Below are 17,854 nucleotides of genomic sequence, written 5' to 3' on the forward strand. Positions count from 1 at the left end.
GAGAACATTGCGCCACATTTGCATCAACTCTTCTTTCACTACCGCCATTACCATCATGGCCAACGGACCTCCTACCCCTCCGCCTACTACCGATATTGAAATACAGGACGCTGCGCGTGAAGAGGCGTCAGCGAATGCAAATGCACAAGCAACGAGCTCTGAGACTGAGACTGAGACTGACCCAGAACCTGCGGAACGGCAGCTGCCATCCCGCTCACCACCCTCTCAGGACGTCTTTCAACAAGCTTTTCAGAAGATAGCTTCCTTGTCGTCAGAAAAACAATGGCATGAACTTATCTCTGTTGCAGAAGATGCCGATGTATGGGTGAGTTCACGCAACGACCCTCAAGATTTCAGACTTATCATTACATGCTCGAAAGGGAGACGACGAGAGCCCCGTGTCGAGATTGCTTGTCGTCGCGCCTCTTGTTCTGGGGTATCTGATAATTGATGACCTGTGAGTATCTGCATCCGTGGTTGTCTTTCAAAAATCTGACCTTTAAAGACCAGCGGCTCGTTTCGCGTTGACGCGCATACATCCACGGCTCCAGAAGCTTCCGATTTCTACCGCATTGGCATCCCTTCTAGAATCCTCTATGGAGAGAAAACATAAGGAGGTATATGCACGCGCCGAGGTGCTGTACAACATGGCGAAAGATACAGGCAGCGCGCCGGATCCAAAGTTTCCCGGTGTACTTTCAGAGATGGTGCAGGCGTTTACTGGTGCGCACCGTTGTATGTTTGTTGTGTAATAGATGCTGATGTTGCGATGTTATAGAATCCTTCCGAGAGAGAACATTCAGGTTGCTATCCAAGGCATACGCCGCTTTACCACTGGCGCTTGCTCAGACCTATCTGGGGTTGACATCGGATCGTCTTCTTGCAGGTCTGTCACAGGTTCATCGTACTCCTGCCTTTGATTTTCTGACTGTCACTCTAGCTGCTGAAAGTAATAACTGGAAGTACAACGCTTCTACCCAAGTTTTGAGTCCGACTGTCTCCTCCGGTCCCCAGGGTACCTCTTTGTCGGGTAAGCTTCTATTAACATCTCATGCATTTCAAAACCGATGGTTTCCCAAGCATCTTCATCTTTGGCTATATTTGGTTTCATCGCAGATAGTGTCGCCGAAGTGGAGATCATGTAAAGATAACTACCTGTACATTGTTTTACACATCACCTGTAATAACACCGTATCATGCTGTCTTCATTCGCTGAACATTCAGGGCAGCGCCCTTTCCTGGCCACCTTCGCGTCGCCTTTTCGTTCGTCGATATGCAACCACTTGCTTTGAGCCCGTCCCACAGGAGGCTTCTAATGCATTCGTCTTGCGCCTATAACTGCCTCTGCAAGGTATCTGATTGACTGCACGTGTCTCTAAACATGGGTTTGGCTTTGTCGCTCACTTCAATATATCTTGAAAGATACTAAAACTTGATGTTGGGTATTTGTTGGAAATGTTACGCTGTGGTTATGGTCCGTTCTTGGACATAATTTACTTATTGCATTGCCTGCCTGTTTCCTAGTACTGACTTTCTTAGTTGTAAATCAGGCTCTATTGAGTCCTATACATACCATTCACACATGGAAATTGTCCTGTCATTCAGCATTACGGATAGTCTCGTAAACCAGACTCAATGATTTGTATGAAGATAAGTCGTTCAATGGATGTAGACATTACGGAGATTCGCAATCCTATCCCATTGGTTGGTAGCAAAAGTAGGCATTGGATTCAATCCTAAGTAATTGAAAGACGTCAACCCCCGTCTATGTTGAGTGTGCTCCAAATGGTTAATACCATGGATGGTGGGGTCCAGCCCGTGCTACCAATACCATCGATTTGATCTTTTCACATTATCCCGTACTCAGGATTACCACTACTACCTGCTGAAAAAACAAGGTATCCATTGTGTGCATATAAGCAAAAGAAAAAAAAACCAAAAACGTTCAAGTTTCGAACATCACTGGGGACCGGCCCGCAACACGCGAAACGGTGTGTGCATTCCCGCCTCCAGTTGGTTTCTCTTTCCCCACTTTCACCCTCATTATGTCCCCTTTGTTAGATGCATCGTCTGCGCCAGAAAACGGTATGGATGTGACGGAACGCGACGAACCCGCTGTCGAAGTAGACCAGTCTGTCCTTAAGCGCCCCTTTACGCCACTAACCGTTCCCGACGACAGAGTGGATCTGGCATCGTCGAGACATGGATATCGCTCCAGTTTACCTGGTCTGGGCGTTCCTTTTCGCTAGACATCGCAGATACCGATACGTGAGCTATTCGACCAGTGCCATGTCATCAAGCTAACGATTTCTGGTAGCGTATACGACCTCAAAGGCTACCTTCACAGCCAGACCCTTGTTCCCCCTGAGCGCCAGAAGATCCTAGGTCTAGTCAAAGGCAAGCTACCACCAGATCAGGTGCGAATGTATGTGCTCGATGGTGGGACTTGATTCGTTCTGTGGTTCATTGGAGGTTTACAGCACCGACTTGAAACTGGCGTCGGGGAAGAAATTTTCTCTCGTTGGGACGCCTGAAGGGGGTGAGATCAAGGATCCATCAGGTAGGTGATTAGTGGGGTGAGACGACGGTCTTTGTTAATCGTTGACGTACTTAGCTTTGGAAGCCCTCCCAGACATCGTCAATGACTTCGACCTCGACATGTTGTTCATGGACTTTACGGCTAGGAATCGTTACCTCACCGACCCACGGAATGTTCGCAAGGTGAAGGAGTACACGTCCAAGACCCGTATCAATATCATCCATCCGGTGCGCCCAGGCAAGAAACTGTTGGTACTCGATATCGACTATAGTCAGTTTTCCCGGATGATATTTTGTGATCATTGGGACGATTCCTCTTTTAGCGATCTTAGATACGAAGCCTTTGTTGTCTGGAAGCCTGCCACCGGCTGAATGCGCGCGTCCTGGTCTACATGAGTTCTTAGAGGCGATCTATCCGTTTTATGACAGTGCGTTTGTCTTCGATACTCACCAAAATGCTCTCACACGTTGATTCCAGTTTGTATATGGTACGTTTTCCTCAGTTTTATCTTTACGGCAGAGGCGGGTGCACCTTCCCTCCTGAAAAATGACGTCCTGCCTGGTTTCATTATAAGTCCTCTACATGATCAGTGAAAGAATCTACAATGGGAACAGTGCTTAGCATCGCTCTCCAGTACTCCTATAATGAAACCTGGCAAGATTTTGTGACACTGGAGACGAACCTGCCCCTGCAGCGGCCTTTTATGCATTTACGAATCTGATTTCAGGTCGCAGACGAGCTGGATTTGGTTGGAGACTAAAATGGTAGAATTGGGCATGGTTGGAGGCAACCGTAATTATCAGGTGTGTATGCGTGGCCCCTAACCTAATTTCTGTGTTCTCATAATTCACACAGATCTCATTCGGTAACCTTATGCGCTTATAACGTTTTCCCGCGTGTCATTGACCTCTCGCAGTACTAGATAAGACGAGCATGTTCACTGTCTTTAGTCAACGCGACAACAAGCCGTGGCGGCATTCTGTCAAGCCATTGCAGATCATATGGAATCTGATACCCCAGTTGTAAGTGGCCGTACATATGCAACGATATTTTCTTATCGAGTTTCGTACGAATGATTAGTGGCCCCCGTAATACTATACACATCGATGATCTTGTAAGTCTTCCTACCCGACAACATTAATACTACCCGACTGACCGATGCTCCGTCAGAGTCGTAATTTTGCTCTTAATCCTGGCCAAGGACTTAAAATCCAGGCGTTCAAGAATGCCCATACACAAGAGGCCGTGATGGATCGAGAGCTGGAAAAGTTGGGGAGGTATATGCTATCTATTGCCAATGTCGAGGATTTCAGGACGTTGGAGCATAATGTGAGTGTTCTCAGTCCATGGTGCGATGCCTGCCTCATTGATTGATGATCTGTGTGCAGTACTGGAAAGACGTAGTGAAGAAATTACCGCGTTCCTGAAGGAATGTGACTGTCCTTCCGCTTGTTCCGGAATACAAAGCATGTAGTTTCTTGTATAACATTCTTTGCTATCGGGCTGTCATTTGCATATCACTATCATGTAGCGCATAATACTATCATTATTATATTGGACATTGTTATTACGGATCCAACATTCAAAGAATTAAATTGAAGATCGACTTGTACGACGGCCCGGCCCAACTGACTTCCAACCACACTTGATGAAGTTTACCCGTATCCAAGGTATAAGACGCTGAAATAATGAGCCATAGCCTGCGGCAGTCTGTTACTCGTTCTGGGCTTCGTCGTGAACGCTGGATTCACCATCGCTGCTTGTACTCCGACGCCATGTCCTCTTCTCGCCCAGTAGTACCACGACCCTCTGCTAGTCTAGTCATTATCAATAACCGAAATGAAGTGTTGCTGGTGCAACGGAACCCCAAGGCCAGTACGTTTGGAGGCGTACATGTACGTTCTAGTAGCTACTACCCGCTGGTCCAACAGAATCGTGACGTGCTGCCCCCAGGTCTTCCCCGGGGGAAACTACGACCAGAAGCAGGACACGTCATTACCCGTGACAGCGATCCGGGAAACCTTTGAAGAATCTGGTCTGCTGGTGGGTGTCACAGGGTCGTCCCTTCCGACGAGCCCCATCCTCGAAGCAGCACGCCACGCGATTCATTCCCAGAAACTCCTCTTCCAAACATTCCTCGACAAGAACCAACTCTCGGTGCGCACAGACTCCGACGTACTACTTCCCTTCACAGAATGGGTTACACCTGTGGATGCTCCTCGGTTAGTGGCTCAGGATATCTATACGTGGTTAGACTCAAATACAGACCCATAGACGTTTCCATGCCCGCTTTTACATCGCGTTTCTAGACTCGGCTGCTTTATCGTCTTCTGTTTTCTCCTCCGGGCACAAGCAGGAGCAGCTCCCGAAGCCAGGTGAACAGTTTGTTCGCTGCTTCATCTTCATCTTCTCACTTTATTCAGATGGGGGACAAGAAGTCATTTCGGCACGATTCATACATCCCGAAGACGCACTAGCAGAGTTCAATGAGGGAAAGATCATTTTCATGCCCCCGCAGTTCTATATCTTGTATACTCTGGCAAGTATACTGCGGGGAAACAGGAATTTGCCTGAACAGAGGGATAGAATCATGCAGCTTTCGCGGGGACTGTTTGGCAGAATGGTTATGAATCCTAGGAGACTTGAGGGATCTTTTACGCCTGGTGGGTCAGATGGAATACTGACATATGAGGGAGACGAGACGCGTGGGGGGTCAAAGGGACGTCTACATCGTGCGCTCTGTCAATTCGTGAGGGGAGGCGTAAGTTTTCTCCTTCATACTGGGTTACGATGCTTATTTTCCTGGTTAGTTGACTACTCGGATAGTCCTTCAACGGAATTTTGATATCTTCACCGAGATTGAAGGTGACGCATTTGAACAATCATCCAAACTGTAATGTAACATATGTAATGTATACCGATACTTTAAGTTTTAATCATATCTAGAATTTATTAGTCACCATAGCCTACGTCTGCGTCCCCAATCAGTTCATTATAAATTCTGCGGAGAGCTAATATGCACTCCGGATACTAGACTGCCGGTGGAAGAGCAGCATCAAGTTTGAAGTCGATGAAAACAGCTAGCCAAAGCAAGCAAGTAGGACGGTGCTTTGAAGGCCCGTAGAGTATGCAGGAATGTAACGACATCCAGAATCCAGCCTCCATACTAAGCCATCACCGTCGATGTAAGCAGTACTTTGGCTATTGCAGCAATGCTCCGTATCAATGGGGCCCCTGATCTTGGTTCGATTTTCGGGCCGTATTTCCGGACCAACGTTCACTTGCACCAAATTTGTTACTTTGCGCTCGACGCGATGGAGTTGCTTCCAATAGGCGCCCGTATCAGTCTCTCCGGACACATAGGGAGCATCCGTTTCGTCGGATCTGTTCACGGGACAAAAGGAACATGGCTGGGCGTCGAATGGGATAACCCCGAGCGCGGAAAACACGACGGTGTTAAAGACGGGACACGGTTTTTCTCTTGTCGGTAAGGCTATGTGCTCCTTGAGCGCTTCTCTATATTGAGTCTCAGTAAGGATATCCAACTCTGGCTCGTTCATCCGCCCATCATCAAACGTCTCATACGGGCGGTCTTTCCTGGAGGCCCTGCAGTCCAAGTACATTGAGCTCCCACACGGGTCTGAATCCATGGAGAAAGTAATTCTTGGCTCATCTCGCGGGGCTATCGAAATAGAAGCTGTAAATCTCGATAAAATTAGGCAAAAGTTCTCAAACCTCGACAGACTCCGAGAAATCAGCCTTGACAATGAACTTGTCTGCAAAGGCGATGAACCCGGAGCCATCAAGGAGACCTGTCCCAGTAAGTTTAACTTTATTAAATATACGAAACATTTTTTTAACGCATGTATCGGACAGACGTGCGCGGCCTAGATCTTTCGATGAGCCTGATTCCCTCTTGGGATGTCGTTGCCAGCATCACTGCAGAGCTCCCAGGGCTCACCAGGCTGGTCCTGAAGTCAGTTTCACTCATGTTGCTGTGGCTCGTGCATCTTACGATAATAATTTGTTTCAGTCGAAATAGGCTTGAATGCCCTGGAGACACCGCCAAAATGTCGTTAGCCTTCATGAGAATCACAGATCTTCAACTTAATGACACGCTCACATCCTGGGATCAAATGCTCGAGATCGTTTGCTTCATGCCGAACCTCCAACAGGTTGAGATGGGCTACAACCATCTCACTCGTCTCTCCAATGGTCTGGACTCTACTTCTCCCACTGTCACAATACAGAGTATCAATCTCGATAGCAATCAATTAAACGACTGGATTCATATCATGGAATGTCTTCGCTGTTCCTGCACTTTGTGAGGATTCCCGCGCCTTACCGTCCATCCCTTTGCCTTCCTTACTCTGCCTTTTTATTTTTGGCAGATTGACCACCATCATCCTAACTTCGAATGATATCAAGGAAATCCCGTTCCCCCTCGAACATCAATCTCCGTTGCCTGAGATCAGATCAGTTTCATTGTCTGCAAACGGGCTGAGGTCATGGCGAGATATCGACGCGCTTGCGGCTTGGTGCCCCGGTCTAGAGACACTGTACATACGCGGTAATCCCCTCGTGCAAGGTATGTGTGACGACTCGGATGCCATTCATTGATCCCACTGGTACTGCAGAAACCGATCATCAGGCAAGGTACTCCCGTCAATTCATTATCGCAAAGATCCCTTCCCTCGTGGCTTTGGATGCAACGGCGGTAAGCACTGTCGTCACTCGGTGAGGACGGAAAACGATGGGAATTTTTCATCCTGCGCAATAGATATCCTCCAAGGAACGGACTGATTGCGAGCTCTTCTATTTGTCGCATATTTCGCAGAGTGATGTAGGTTCCGAGGGTGAGCTCATCAAGAAGCATCCTCAATGGAATAATCTTCGAGCCAGTACGTCGGCCATATTAATGCTTACATCCTTTCCGATTGACTTTATCAGAACATGGCTTACTTGAAGAGGCAACACAACCTCAGGATAAGACTGACCGCCTGAGTAAACGTCTAATAGGTACGCGTGACGCATTCATTCTATGTACGGCACAATTAACCAAATACGTAACATGCAGAACTGAACGCCTATCAAACCGTCAGTCCAACCATCGACCTTGCGCAGCTACTCGAGACGCAACCATTGAAGATCAAAGCATTGCCTTCCATGGCACTGCACATCCTCCGGCAAAAGCTGCGTAAGGCTACCAAGAGCGGCATAACGGCAGATGTTGCTATATGGATGATAATGCGAGATAACTCCGTCGTGGAACTCGGAGTCGACCATGACAAGCAGGACATTGCTTGGTTGGGATTCGACCATGGCTCGTCCATTGTGTTTCACATCAACGAATCGTAATGAATACATACCCCTTCCACTTTGGATAGAGAAAGCGTTTACCACACGGTCCTGTCATCCGCACGCGTCAGCCTTATTGCCTGAATTCGACTTCGGATGTTGTTCCGTGAGCCTGGGGCCTCGACCTAAACGCTTCGTGATGTTGAAGTTCCCGCAGGCAGAACAAAATTCCATCCTCAAAACGTCCATCAGCGGACCCACCCGACGCCATCGAGTGTCACGATCGAAGGTAGTCGATACCAATACGAGTATAGACCATCAGCAGAAAAGTACACGGTCCGGATATAGAACAATGGGGGGGACAGAAGACCAAAAATGATAAACCGTTTGAAACAATGCCGTCCGTTTTTTTTTCCTGAATATCTTGTGTGGGCGGCCAGTCACCTAAGATCCTCAACGAGTCCATCCTCCATCACCGTTCGCCTGTCTTGGGGGTCTGTCGTCGTACCGGTCATCCTTCTCGTCGCGTCTTCTTTCGTCCCTGCGGCGTTCAGGATAATCAGGTACTCTGCGATCATCATAACCCACTCTCCGGTAATCATCGTACCCTGTAGGCCTCCTATCATCATATTCTTTCCTGGGAGGCGGGGACCGACGTCGATCATCATGGTCACGACGAGGCGATCTTGAACGGTCCCGACGGTAGCCACGGTCTTCTCTGGCGCCGCGGTCATCCCTGTAGCGGTCGTCCCTGTAGCTACGGTCGTCCCTGTAGCTGCGGTCTTCCCGATAACGGTCTTCCCTGGGCGGCCGGTCATCACGACGGTCATCGCGTCTATAGTTATCGGGACCAGAGTGCTGGCAATGTTTTCAATGTCGATTTCAAAGAATTAGAGACGATACCACTTACGTTATCGTCGGTAACGCGAATAATTTTTCCGCGGAGCTCTTTGCCATCCAAGTCTCGGATGGCGCGATCCGCATCCTCACGAGTAACATATTCAAGAATACTGACAAAATATAAGAAAACTGACGTACAACAGACACATTCAGCACTCACCCTTGACCCGCGACATCGCGGTCGATATCAGCGAATGTCACATTACCAGCATCCCGGCCAAAATCTTTCAGATCCTAACATAGCGGGGACGACAACATCAGGGTCCGTCGCGAAAGCATAACAACCGATAATCCAAAGGGCCCTCCCAAAACGTCGTAGAACGATAAGTGGCAAAAACCATGGGCCTCGGCGCATATCCAATCAAAAGGGCAAGCGTGGGAAGGGCCAGAACGACGAAATTATACAAAACTTTCCATACCTGCCAACTGACTTCACGGGCGACGTTCTGAACTAGGATACGAAAGCCTGGAGGCCTACGGGAACGAGAGTTTCTGCTGAGAAAAATAAACGATCAATCAGCTTACACGATAGACATCTGTCTTCATACCCGTAGCCATGGCTCCGGTCCTCGTACGGATCGCGACGGGGCCGGCCTTCTTTCGCGAATTCCACGACGATACTGAGTCGAGGACATCAGTACAGAATATTTATCATGGTCCTTTGCAGTACGTACTTTGCACCCATGAAAGACTTGCCATTGCAGTGGGTGACAGCGTCCTCGGCATCCTTGCACGACTGTTAGCACCGCGCCACACTACTATGTCCGGCCAGATTTACCTTGGCATTCTCAAACTCGACGAAACCGAAACCTAAGAACGACGCCGTCAACGCAAGATGTGGCGTATTTGCTCGGACCAACCAGTCATCACACGGCAGTCAACAATTCGCCCATACGTATCGAAATATTTCGAGACATCATCAGAACGTACATCGGGGGGCAATCCTGTTCAGCCAAAATGTCAGGGTCCATATATGGGCCAGCCTACTCGGAAAAAGATTCTTACTGCCAATATAGAGCCGCTGGCGGGGGTTCGACATGGTGGTGCGAAGAAAAGGTTGATCAGGTTGGGAAATCTGCTGAGTTTGAATGCCTCTATTGCGGAGTGCGAAGGAGTTGGTCCGTGCCCTGATTTGATTTATGATGACGACAGGATAAAATACTTCCGCAGAAGCAATGTTTAACAGTATAAAAAAATACAACTAATCATGACCAACTACAGAGAACAGAAACGTAAATATCCATGGAATTAGTGCTGCGACCAGTCAATCGAGTTAATGTCAATGCCCTCTTGAACCATTTCCCACAGCGGGCTACAAAATAGCGTTCAGTTATTGCGCGTAGAATTAAAAACTTTCACTAACCTCATTTCCCGCAATTTGTTGACAGTGCTAACGATATGCTTCACAACAAAATCAATCTCGGCTTCCGTGGTGAACCGACCAATGCCAAATCGCAGTGAAGAGTGGGCCATATCCTCAGCCGCGCCTACACCAGGTTAATGAGTTGTGACAAGGAAGATCACGCCTGAGCAACTGACCTAGGGCTCGCAGGACATATGACGGTTCCAAAGATGCTGATGTACAAGCACTACCCGATGATAGCGCGATGTCCTATACAAACTGCTTGAGAAAACTGCCTTAAAGTTGAAATCCAAGACTAACCTTTAATGCCATGAGGAGACTTTCTCCTTCAACATACGAGAAACTAAGATTGACGCAGCCCGGATAGCCATCCACGTCGCCATTTCGAACAACATGCTCTACCTGCGAATTAACGGTTCTTATCAAACGTTCGGATAACTCTTTTACATGCGTATGGTCCCTCTAGAAAGACCGGATTTAGTAATCAGAGTAAAGGAACATAGATGAAAAAGGGAAAAAGTTACTCAGTACCCCTGCACAAAGGTCACGACGAGGCTGACGTAGAGAGCAACTGAAAAGAACAGCGCAAACATCACCCCATTCGTTATTTTGTGTGCAAGCATCATCATAGCGCAAAGGAGGACAAAATGACGTACCGCCATCTCTTGTTTTGCAATCCTTGCAGCCTCTCCCAGGCCGACAACGAGCGGTGATGCCAAGGTTCCACTGCGCAAACCACGTTCCTGACCTCCTCCACTCAAAATAGGCTCAAGTCTGACCCTTGGTCGTCTCCGAACATAAGCAGCGCCTATACCTTTCGGACCATAGAGCTTATGACCAGAAATACTCATCAAATCGACATTCATTTCGTTGACGTCCAAGGGGATTTTTCCTGCGGCCTGAGCGGCGTCGGTGTGAAAGTAGACACCTCTGTGCTTCCGAAGTAGGGCGCCAATTTCTCTGATTGGCTGGATAACACCCGTCTCGTTGTTCACGGTCATGATCGAAACGAGAGAAGTATCGGGTCGAATGGCTGCTTCCAATACATCCAAATCAACGACGCCATTGTTCTTCACAGGCAGATATGTCACATCAAAACCTTCCTCTGAAAGTTTCCGACATGAGTCCAATACACATTTGTGCTCCTAAGCCCCGTGTGACCGTCATATTCATGAAGAGTTGTAAGCGACTCACGGTTTGGGTCGTAATGATATGTTTTTTCTTTTCTTTGTGAAAGCGTGCGACGCCTTTGATTGCCATGTTATTCGTTTCAGTTGCGCCTGACGTGAAAACAATATCCTTGGCGTCAGCTCCGATGAGATCCGCAACGTGCTGGCGTTGGTGAATACAGATTGTCAGCATTCCAAAGACGACTCGTACCTTCCGTGCATCCTCCACAGCTTGTTCAGCTTCCCATCCATAGGCATGCGTTCGACTATGTGGATTACCGTACTGATCGGTCATGTAGGGAAGCATGGCATCCAACACCCGGGGATCAAGTGGGGTCGTTGCCTGCAGAACAGTAAGCACCGCAGCAGGTCAGGACTACAAAGAACCACGAACCTGCAAGTCCAAATAAATTGGCCGAATTTTCTCATGTACGGAGCCGTCCCGACGAGGCATCTCCAATTTGAATCCAAGCATATCTAAGAATTCGTTAACCGATTTCTTTCATCGGTTTACAGAAAACGAACCGGATCGCGGCGTGAAGTGAGTTTCATGTTGATATGTCGAAGGCAGGTCGACGACGCTCGCCCTGTCTGCACCAGACGGCTGCACAAGCCCTCGACGGCCACTCATTACCAAGCTGGATGCCTTCGTTGTTGCTGTCCTGCGTGATGTCGTCCGTGTAATTCTCGACAGCATGGTGGTTTGAATGAGAGTGGGGCCTGCCGAAAGTTATCTGATAAATTTCAGGACGCGAAAGTCAATGCCGAGTGGCTGAGACATTTACACTCCAGTCACGTGCAGTATTGGTCAGCAGAATATCATCAGTCCCGCATCAGCAACGGGGTGATCTTATCAGACTTATCTCCATCTTGTTTCCATTTTTACAGTAAATTTGCTTGTTATACTCCATTATGGCTTTGCGGCCGTCAACGGTTTACTACGTACCCGCGAACGTTCAGTCAAATTCGGACCGATGTCTATGCAAGTCCGAAGTAATAATGCTTGCTGAAGATTTAAGTGCTTGGCCCGACGAACGCCTGCGGATCAAGGGCAGAAAATTCACCCGCGTGTCGCAACACGACAACGCGCCGACCAGCATAAGCTGGATTATTTATTCCCGTCAAAGATAAGAAAGATTGAGTTTTAGATTAAAGACTCTGATCGTGGGCTATATATAGACCACGGCAGCATTTTAACCGAAAGGAAATAATCTTTTCTTTTATATCATTGCTCGAACTACAGCAGACTACAGCGCGGGATTAGCATCGGCAATCAAGGTCTGGAAGTAGGCTTGGAACCACGTTCCGGCCTCAGGTGCATTGGGTGTAGCATCACTAGGCGAAACGTGAATAGATACCTGACTCTGTAAAAAAAATACACTCACGGTAGACCACAATGGGCGTCATATCTGGGAGAGCTGGTGTTACTCGTTCCGTCACATTCACCTCCAGGTTTGACCCAAACAATAGAATCAATCAAGCTGGAGCCAGTGTCTGTAGTAGGCCGAGTTCCGAATCCGGCTCCCAAGACGTTGCACCAGTCACCCCAGGCATTACGAATGTCTTGCTTGCCAGACCGTCCCTGATCAACAATGAAGTGAGCAGGTAAGGAGGTCAGAAGAGGTGCCAGGGCCTGGATATAAAGGAGCTCGTCGTAGTTCGGGTTCCCGGCAGTAATAGGATCAGGAGTAGAGGCACTATTGAACAGTTTAACAATAGAACAGATAAAAGATGCTAAATATACTTACACGAGCGCATTGTAGTTCGCAACATCAGTCGCCAATCCACGAACAAAACTGGGTGATCCGGCGGCAGTGTAAAGACTGTCGAAAAGCTGAGCAGCTGGACTCAAGTTGGCAGGCCATCCCAGCCATCCAGCGTGACCTGCATCGAGGTACATGTAAACGCCAACCGTGTTAAGTTGCTGAATAGCATAAGTGACTGCTTCCTGCAAAAAGATGTCAGAGTTTGAAAGATAGAAAGTAAAGTATCATCCAACCTTGTACGTAGTTTCAGCATTGGCACACTTGGGGACACTCAAATTCGTCACAAGGTTAGCCAAAGAGTCAGGCTCAATCACAGCGACAACGCGAACATTGGGGTACTCTGCCATTGTTCTTAGCGATTGCAGCGTAGCAGTATTCCTGGTCACTTACGGGCAATCAGATCGACGATCTGATCAATATAGTTCTCGTAATTGGCCAAGCCGTTATCTGCAATGCTGAATTCTCCATTCGAGGCCAAAGCAGCACAGTCACGGTCAGGAAGGTCGTAGATAACGATCTGCACGAGGTATTTTTGGCCTGACGATGCCTGCAAAGACTGGGCTTCAGCAAGATAGGTTCCCAAATTGGGCACTTTTGCAACGGCGTCCAACCAGGTGAATGTGGGGATTTGGGCGACCTCCAAAGCCTTGGAGGCCATGGTAGAGTCTGTTATGGCTGCTGCAGCGGCCGTGACTTCAGCTGCATAATAAGGAGACAAGAAGATCTGTGTACGTGTCTATGAAATGAAACTGATCGTGAGGGCTCTACTATGAGCACACACCTCATAGCCCTCAAAAGGATTACCGGCGATCGCAGTCGAACTTGGAGCGGCGGCGGTGGAAGTGGAAGCGGCGGTGGAACTGTGGGCGGTAGAAGTGGAAGCGGTAGTGCTACTGGGGGCGGCAGTGCTACTAGACGCTGCTGAACCCGGACTGCAAACAATGACCTCAGTTTCAATACACCATGCGAGGAAATCACTACATACAGGCACTGAGAGTAGTAAGCATTCAGGACGGTGCAAGTTGATCCGGACACACAAGTCGTGGCACCAGCTGCCATAAATGTCAGTGCAAAATCATTCAGTGCAGCGATTGGCGACTTACTCCATCCGATACCACCGCACTGGCCGTATACGGCAGACTGAGCTTGGACAAAAGCGGGAAGTACGGCGAGAACTGCGAGGGCAGAAATTTTGAGCATCTTTGCGATGTAATACCACGACGTGGAATGACTCGAGCGAATCCGATGATGATTCAACTGGCTTTATAGGACTCGATGGCCATTAGAATCTGACGATATTGTACTAGTAATTCCGGTGTTCAGCCGACTGCAATAAACGGAGAGACGTCGGTACGGGGCAATAGCTTGTGGCCTCAAGACTCGTAGAATAGTACTAATCATAGTCGGTTGACCCATCATGATCCTGCCAATTCATCCGAATATGATGTTAACTCTGTCGCAAGGAGCTTTTAGAATGTCGAATCATCGATGGACACACACAAGATTCATTGAACCGAAGGAGAACTGCCGGAAGAAAATGGGCGACATAAAACTTTTGTTGTGCAAGGAAATCCCAGTCGGCAACTCTCGGTTCTTTGTCGGAGGCACAATCAAGCGTCGAGAAACTGGAGCAGTTCCAAGTTTTTGCACGCATGGCCGAAAAGTGACGGTATGGAATATTGGCAGACTCGATACCAGCCAACCTGGCAGTCAAAAGGCGACTATTGATCAGTTAGGCTGGTAGTAGTAGTCGTACCGGCAAGCGGTCCCTAAAAGTACTGAAGCGTGAGTACTTAGCGTTGCGTTTTCGATGACGTGACTTGGCGTGCTTCACAATTTTTGATGTACCTTCACGGCGTCCACGGCATGTCAGCCGGTCAAGCTATGACCTGATGCAATTCCTTTAAATGAATGGCAAGTCATCAGGCAATGTAATATCCCAGAACTTCTGAGCCCATATTTTTCACTCGCTCGGACAACTTCATGAGCCGGTACCGGGGTGTGACTTTGCCGGAGTCACTCGGCAATGGCGGGGCGGCTTACTTCGGCCGAGAAACATTTCTAAACCCCGATTACTGGTCTTGCCGGCGGCAAGGTAATGCAGCTTTCAAAGAACCCTATGATTCACATAGCGTGATCCGAACAAATTTTCGCCCTAATTATGCCATATCCTTCGTCCGAGAGAAAACGTAGAAAAATTATCGATGTCTTGGGACAGTGACCACCTTTGCCTGAGATTAGGCTAGTACCCAGACTCATTGGATGATATTTTTTCGCCTGGCGCAAAGAAAAAATTCCGATCTGCACAAAAAATTAGTCTCGCTCCCACCGTAAAAGTGATCTACCGCGCGTTCTCCGCAAAACGTGGGTACCACACAATACGCTAGAACGGATGGGAACGAGACTACGAAAAAAAACACATTTCGGCCTTGGGCACATGTCTGAAAGATTCGACAGAAAGAACTAGTCGAGTCATCACCAATCCCAGCAAAATCTCGAAAATTTGGAAATTGTGTCCGAGACTTTTGACCCTATTTTGACCTGAGCATATGACCTTCTCACCTATATTCGTGGGATTTGGTTTCTAGAGAGAGCCGTCTTCCAAGGACATCTCTTTGTCCCCGCAGCCTGAATCGGCCCTTCCCCAGTTCCTAATAGCGAGGGCCTGTCACGGGAGTCGTTAGTTGTCCTGTTTCTTCATCTTTTGCCCATTATTTGCCAATGTTTATGTTGCGGCCCTTCTACAAGAAAGTTCAATGGCTTATTTTCATCATGCAGTAGTCTGTCCTGCCCCAACACTCCCTCAGAATTAAACTCGATGAAGGATGAGTTACTTACAGCATGAACAAATATCGAGCTTCAGTTCGGTTTCAGCTTGGAGGAAATCAAAAATGTACTGTTACTCCTTGAGAGGTAATGCATTGTCATCCGGAACGTCCAAAGATGCGAAGACTGAACTGTCCTCATATCATCTACAACGGCATCTTCCCCCGTCAACGTTGAAGACCTTGGTGCCAGCCTGTAGCGCAGTGACGCTGCAGCTTGAGCAGAGCGTCTACGAGCCCAGCATGTGTTACAGGTAGCAAGGATGACGCCATCTTTCGTGAAGTCAGCCGCCGAGACCTGCTGACAACCGAAAGACCGCCATCTCATGCCTATATCCGTCGATTACAACCAGCCATCACTTGCCTTCAGCAACAGCTTGCGCCCGATGGCTGAGGCAAGGCAAGCGTCGTGTATAAGCCCCCTGAAGCACCAGACTTCTGAAAAATGTCTCTAGTGAGAATCATCTTACACTTTATACACTTTTCCCGATTTCTGCATGATGCGCAGCGCTTGAAACGGGGCCGTTTGGGTTACGGAAGTGAGCCTCAGGAAAACAACAGCAGCACAACGAGCAGGATCTTGTCACAGATATAACACAAATAACCAGCAATGTGCACCCTTGAGTGCGTTAAAAACAGGGTGGGCAAATGTTCTGGCAGTTGTCAAAGCTGCGGGTATGTGTAAACCTCGAAAGACGGGTCTGACAAACGTGACAAGAATGCGCCAAAGACATAGTACTGAGGATGAGAGGTATGACAGTCTCAGAAAACAGAATATTGGCCGTGTAAGAGACAACCAGTGTGCAGCGGTCGAAGGCAGAGGGCGGACTAGAGTCTAGAACAGTGGAATAGCAAGGTAGGAAACAAACAGATGATAACATAGTCATTTTCACCCGTTAAAAAGCAACACAAACATTCTTCATACGCGTAAAAACGACAGTTTCCGGAACCAAAGTGATACGATAAAAAATGGAGATACGACGCGACGAGGACGACGCCAAAACAAGTTATCAGGGGACCATGACATTTGTAGTTGTTTGGCACACCGCATCGGACTGGGATCACAAGTTAGCCAATTCCATTCACTTCGCTCGCAACTAGCTTACATTCATCGCCTACTGGAGTTCATACCTTCCCCTCTAGGCGGACTTAGCTTTAGCCCTCTTTGCCAAACAAGTTCCGGTGGCAGCGGGGGCGGTGGAAGTGGGGGCGGCAGTGCTAGTGGGGGCGGCGGCAGTACTAGTGGGGGCGGCGGCAGTGCTGCTAGACGCTGCTGAACCCGGACTGTAAATAATGACCTCAGTTTCAATACACCATGCGAGGAAATCACTACATACAGGCACTGAGAGTAATAAGCATTCAGGACGGTGCAAGTTGATCCGGACACACAAGTCGTGGCACCAGCTGCCGTAAATGTCAGCGCAAAATCATCCGGTGCAGCGGTTGGTGACTTACTCCATCCGATACCACCGCACTGGCCGTATACGGCAGACTGAGCTTGGACGAAAGCGGGAAGTACAGCGACGAGAGCAGCAAGGACGGAGATTTTGAACATCTTTGCGAATGACTGGATGAAGTACTACGATGTAGAACGACTCTAAGGAATCTGACGATGATTCAACTGGCTTTATAGGACTCGATGGCCATTAGAACCTGACGATGTTGTACTAGTAGTTCCGGTGTTCAACCGACTGCAATAAACGGAGAGACGTCGGTACGGAGCAATGGCTTGTGGCCTCAGGCCTCAAGGCTCGTATCATACCATAGCTAATCATAGTCGGTTAACCCACCGTGATCCTGCCAGTTCATCCGAATATGATGTTAACCCTGTCGCAAGGGGTCTTTAAAATTGTCGAATCATCGATGGACACACACAAGATTCATTGAGCCGAAGGGGTACCGCCGGAAGAAATCGCTGTCAATCCCTGACAAAGGCATCCCGACATAAAATTTTGTTGTGTAATTGGGAATCCTGTCGGCAACTCTCGGTTCTT

The 17,854-nt window shown here is 48.4% G+C and overlaps 8 protein-coding genes across 8 annotated transcripts; 4 read left to right on the forward strand and 4 right to left on the reverse strand.

Moving 5' to 3' along the window:
* Positions 1-2: 2 nt before the first annotated feature.
* Positions 3-1,522, forward strand: BT62DRAFT_947185 (uncharacterized protein). The gene is made up of 6 exons (XM_043188016.1): positions 3-325; positions 381-457; positions 506-723; positions 779-886; positions 941-1,030; positions 1,081-1,522. The coding sequence occupies exons 1-6, from the start codon at positions 56-58 to the stop codon at positions 1,143-1,145; spliced, it is 828 nt and encodes a 275-aa protein (XP_043041711.1). The 5' UTR covers positions 3-55; the 3' UTR covers positions 1,146-1,522.
* A 325-nt stretch (positions 1,523-1,847) lies between these two features.
* BT62DRAFT_930306 (HAD subfamily IIID h) lies at positions 1,848-4,143 on the forward strand. Its single transcript, XM_043185900.1, has 14 exons — positions 1,848-1,898; positions 1,951-2,123; positions 2,180-2,268; positions 2,318-2,425; positions 2,481-2,560; positions 2,615-2,809; positions 2,862-2,966; positions 3,017-3,026; positions 3,267-3,342; positions 3,395-3,404; positions 3,456-3,561; positions 3,620-3,653; positions 3,710-3,868; positions 3,928-4,143. Exons 2-14 carry the CDS (start codon positions 2,046-2,048, stop codon positions 3,964-3,966), a joined length of 1,089 nt encoding a protein of 362 aa, XP_043041712.1. The 5' UTR covers positions 1,848-1,898; positions 1,951-2,045; the 3' UTR covers positions 3,967-4,143.
* A 24-nt stretch (positions 4,144-4,167) lies between these two features.
* Positions 4,168-5,499, forward strand: BT62DRAFT_930308 (uncharacterized protein). The gene is made up of 5 exons (XM_043185901.1): positions 4,168-4,434; positions 4,493-4,761; positions 4,814-4,914; positions 4,963-5,300; positions 5,350-5,499. Exons 1-5 carry the CDS (start codon positions 4,315-4,317, stop codon positions 5,434-5,436), a joined length of 915 nt encoding a protein of 304 aa, XP_043041713.1. The 5' UTR covers positions 4,168-4,314; the 3' UTR covers positions 5,437-5,499.
* A 354-nt stretch (positions 5,500-5,853) lies between these two features.
* On the forward strand, positions 5,854-7,897 carry BT62DRAFT_1059403 (uncharacterized protein; the record flags this gene model as incomplete). The annotated part of the gene is made up of 9 exons (XM_043178597.1): positions 5,854-6,026; positions 6,076-6,359; positions 6,416-6,515; positions 6,573-6,863; positions 6,931-7,127; positions 7,177-7,256; positions 7,320-7,440; positions 7,490-7,558; positions 7,617-7,897. The coding sequence occupies 9 exons, from the start codon at positions 5,854-5,856 to the stop codon at positions 7,895-7,897; spliced, it is 1,596 nt and encodes a 531-aa protein (XP_043041714.1).
* Positions 7,898-8,290: 393 nt separating this feature from the next.
* BT62DRAFT_1004011 (RNA-binding domain-containing protein) lies at positions 8,291-9,776 on the reverse strand (the record flags this gene model as incomplete). Its single annotated transcript, XM_043176993.1, has 9 exons — positions 8,291-8,695; positions 8,748-8,847; positions 8,898-8,971; positions 9,076-9,229; positions 9,286-9,357; positions 9,412-9,464; positions 9,516-9,547; positions 9,598-9,681; positions 9,743-9,776. 9 exons carry the CDS (start codon positions 9,774-9,776, stop codon positions 8,291-8,293), a joined length of 1,008 nt encoding a protein of 335 aa, XP_043041715.1.
* A 209-nt stretch (positions 9,777-9,985) lies between these two features.
* Positions 9,986-11,900, reverse strand: BT62DRAFT_891040 (cysteine desulfurase; the record flags this gene model as incomplete). Its single annotated transcript, XM_043183048.1, has 9 exons — positions 9,986-10,049; positions 10,101-10,224; positions 10,277-10,349; positions 10,401-10,562; positions 10,757-11,245; positions 11,295-11,432; positions 11,481-11,612; positions 11,664-11,746; positions 11,795-11,900. 9 exons carry the CDS (start codon positions 11,898-11,900, stop codon positions 9,986-9,988), a joined length of 1,371 nt encoding a protein of 456 aa, XP_043041716.1.
* A 616-nt stretch (positions 11,901-12,516) lies between these two features.
* BT62DRAFT_891043 (cellulase CEL6B) lies at positions 12,517-14,235 on the reverse strand (the record flags this gene model as incomplete). Its single annotated transcript, XM_043183049.1, has 8 exons — positions 12,517-12,604; positions 12,655-12,966; positions 13,018-13,217; positions 13,269-13,375; positions 13,426-13,759; positions 13,817-13,967; positions 14,021-14,087; positions 14,139-14,235. 8 exons carry the CDS (start codon positions 14,233-14,235, stop codon positions 12,517-12,519), a joined length of 1,356 nt encoding a protein of 451 aa, XP_043041717.1.
* Positions 14,236-15,619: 1,384 nt separating this feature from the next.
* On the reverse strand, positions 15,620-17,415 carry BT62DRAFT_1004014 (uncharacterized protein; the record flags this gene model as incomplete). Its single annotated transcript, XM_043176994.1, has 7 exons — positions 15,620-15,700; positions 16,012-16,190; positions 16,775-16,915; positions 16,967-16,975; positions 17,035-17,144; positions 17,198-17,264; positions 17,316-17,415. The coding sequence occupies 7 exons, from the start codon at positions 17,413-17,415 to the stop codon at positions 15,620-15,622; spliced, it is 687 nt and encodes a 228-aa protein (XP_043041718.1).
* Between the last annotated feature and the right edge of the window lie 439 nt (positions 17,416-17,854).

The sequence above is a fragment of the Guyanagaster necrorhizus genome, assembly GCF_019112545.1.
Source record: "Guyanagaster necrorhizus MCA 3950 unplaced genomic scaffold BT62scaffold_8, whole genome shotgun sequence".
Classification (NCBI taxonomy): Eukaryota; Fungi; Basidiomycota; class Agaricomycetes; order Agaricales; family Physalacriaceae; genus Guyanagaster; species Guyanagaster necrorhizus.

Excerpts from the sequence above, each read along its gene's own strand:
- BT62DRAFT_947185 (XM_043188016.1), top strand. The coding sequence starts at position 56 with ATGGCCAACGGACCTCCTACCCCTCCGCCTACTACCGATATTGAAATA. Across the intron at positions 887-940 it reads ATCGGATCGTCTTCTTGCAG|CTGCTGAAAGTAATAACTGG; the intron begins GTCTGTCACAGG and ends CTGTCACTCTAG. Across the intron at positions 1,031-1,080 it reads CCAGGGTACCTCTTTGTCGG|CATCTTCATCTTTGGCTATA; the intron begins GTAAGCTTCTAT and ends TGGTTTCCCAAG.
- BT62DRAFT_930306 (XM_043185900.1), top strand. The coding sequence starts at position 2,046 with ATGTCCCCTTTGTTAGATGCATCGTCTGCGCCAGAAAACGGTATGGAT. Across the intron at positions 2,561-2,614 it reads TGAGATCAAGGATCCATCAG|CTTTGGAAGCCCTCCCAGAC; the intron begins GTAGGTGATTAG and ends TGACGTACTTAG. Across the intron at positions 3,562-3,619 it reads TGGAATCTGATACCCCAGTT|TGGCCCCCGTAATACTATAC; the intron begins GTAAGTGGCCGT and ends ACGAATGATTAG.
- BT62DRAFT_930308 (XM_043185901.1), top strand. The coding sequence starts at position 4,315 with ATGTCCTCTTCTCGCCCAGTAGTACCACGACCCTCTGCTAGTCTAGTC. Across the intron at positions 4,762-4,813 it reads ACACCTGTGGATGCTCCTCG|ACGTTTCCATGCCCGCTTTT; the intron begins GTTAGTGGCTCA and ends ACAGACCCATAG. Across the intron at positions 4,915-4,962 it reads GGAGCAGCTCCCGAAGCCAG|ATGGGGGACAAGAAGTCATT; the intron begins GTGAACAGTTTG and ends CACTTTATTCAG.